At 39.8% G+C, this 1,629-nt stretch overlaps 1 protein-coding gene across 1 annotated transcript; it reads left to right on the top strand.

Moving 5' to 3' along the window:
- Positions 1-216: 216 nt before the first annotated feature.
- LOC128745977 (uncharacterized) lies at positions 217-1,269 on the top strand. The gene has a single exon (XM_053843032.1). The coding sequence runs from the start codon at positions 217-219 to the stop codon at positions 1,267-1,269; it is 1,053 nt and encodes a 350-aa protein (XP_053699007.1).
- Positions 1,270-1,629: the final 360 nt, after the last annotated feature.

Raw genomic sequence — 1,629 nt, 5'->3', positions numbered from 1 at the left:
GTATTGTTTTGATCCCAATAATGCATTTATTTGCTTTTTAGCGTAAATATTCCGCATTTTGCACCTTACTGGACACCGCACTCTGAAAGTGCGAGGTTCAAAATAAGTGCGGACTAAACGTCAGATACAATTGTCAAAGTAAATGTCATTTTTTTCAAAACTGAAAGCATTCAAATTGTTTCGTTTGCATTTACTCAACATTTGTTCTAGCAGATAATGTCCAATATTATCCTGCAAAACGTTCGTCATCGGCGGGCCAGCTGTAATACGAAATACCACTGTTTATACGGATACTATTTCCTAAGAATCTCTAGATCGAATCTCTCAGTGATTTACAGAAAAAGCAAAACGACCATTTCGAGCTGGATTATGCAGTACGAGGAGGCAGGTTTGGTAACGGAGAATCAACGGAAACAGATTTATAAAAAATTCGGAGCAGAACATAGATCCTGGATTGTTCAACAATACCAAAATAATCCGGTATTGTTTTTGGATGAATGCAGCAGCTTATTTTATCGAAAATTCCACAAGACTATCAGCGTAGCGAGCATATGCAGAATTTTACACTCGGAAGGCCTTACATGGAAAGCCCTGGAACGTCGTGCTATTCAAATAAGAGAGGACGAAATATTTCGTTTCTTTTGGGAACTTAATTCATTAGATTGGGATTTGTTCAATCTTGTATTCTTAGATGAAGTGTCTATTGACAATCGGGATATGCTACGCAACCGTGGCTATGGAATTAAAGGAGAAAAACTTGTGTTCCGGGGAGAATTCGTGCGGCGCCCGAGGGTGTCATTTTTATGCTTTTTGGGACAAAAGGGAATGCTGGACAGTTTTGAGACCGAGGGTACATTTACGAGAAAACTATTTTTCGAATGCCTCAGACTATTTGCCCTTGAAAACAAAAATGTATTTCGGTACCCCGGAGCGAATTCTGTGTGGATTTTGGATGGAGCTCGCATACATTGCGATCAGAACATTGTACTATATTTGAGATCAATTGGGATTTTCCCGGTTTTTCTACCACCATACTGCCCTTTTTTTAACCCGATAGAGATTATATTCGGAATCACGAAAAAATCCATGATAAAAACATATAACGAAAACCGTCGCGAAAATTTATCTCATGTAGCTATTTCGACTTTCTCAGCATTTTCGACTTATGACTGCACAAAAATTTTCCGTCACTGTGGATATTTGCCTGGAGGGCAGTTTGATCCTGCGGTTGGTCTGTCCAATAGTATGGAGAAGATAGCCTTCGAATGATTACTATTTGTAATTACTTACAGTTATGAAACTTTATTTCAAATAAAATAACCATTATAAAAACAGCTGTCGTTATGCGTGGTCAATATCAGTCATGTCAACAATCCGATCCGCCAAAGTGTGACTCAGTTCGTTTTCTTCCGGACGCAGAGTTTCGGACATTGCTGAGACTAAAGTCGCATTTACGGTTGAACGAGACCGCAATCCACTGATTCGCTGTTTTACTCGTTGCCCAAGCATAATCAACTGATCTGCCTCAGCTTCCAGTTCTGCTAGCTCAGCCTTGAATCCATCGTTGATCGTATTAGCTACAGATAATCCACTGCGGGTTGTTTCCAGTTTAATAGCTTCGGACAGGGG

This window comes from Sabethes cyaneus, chromosome 1 (assembly GCF_943734655.1).
Source record: "Sabethes cyaneus chromosome 1, idSabCyanKW18_F2, whole genome shotgun sequence".
Classification (NCBI taxonomy): domain Eukaryota; kingdom Metazoa; phylum Arthropoda; class Insecta; order Diptera; family Culicidae; genus Sabethes; species Sabethes cyaneus.
The sequence above is the reverse complement of the archived record's forward strand: the minus strand, read 5'-3'. Positions and strand labels throughout refer to the sequence as shown.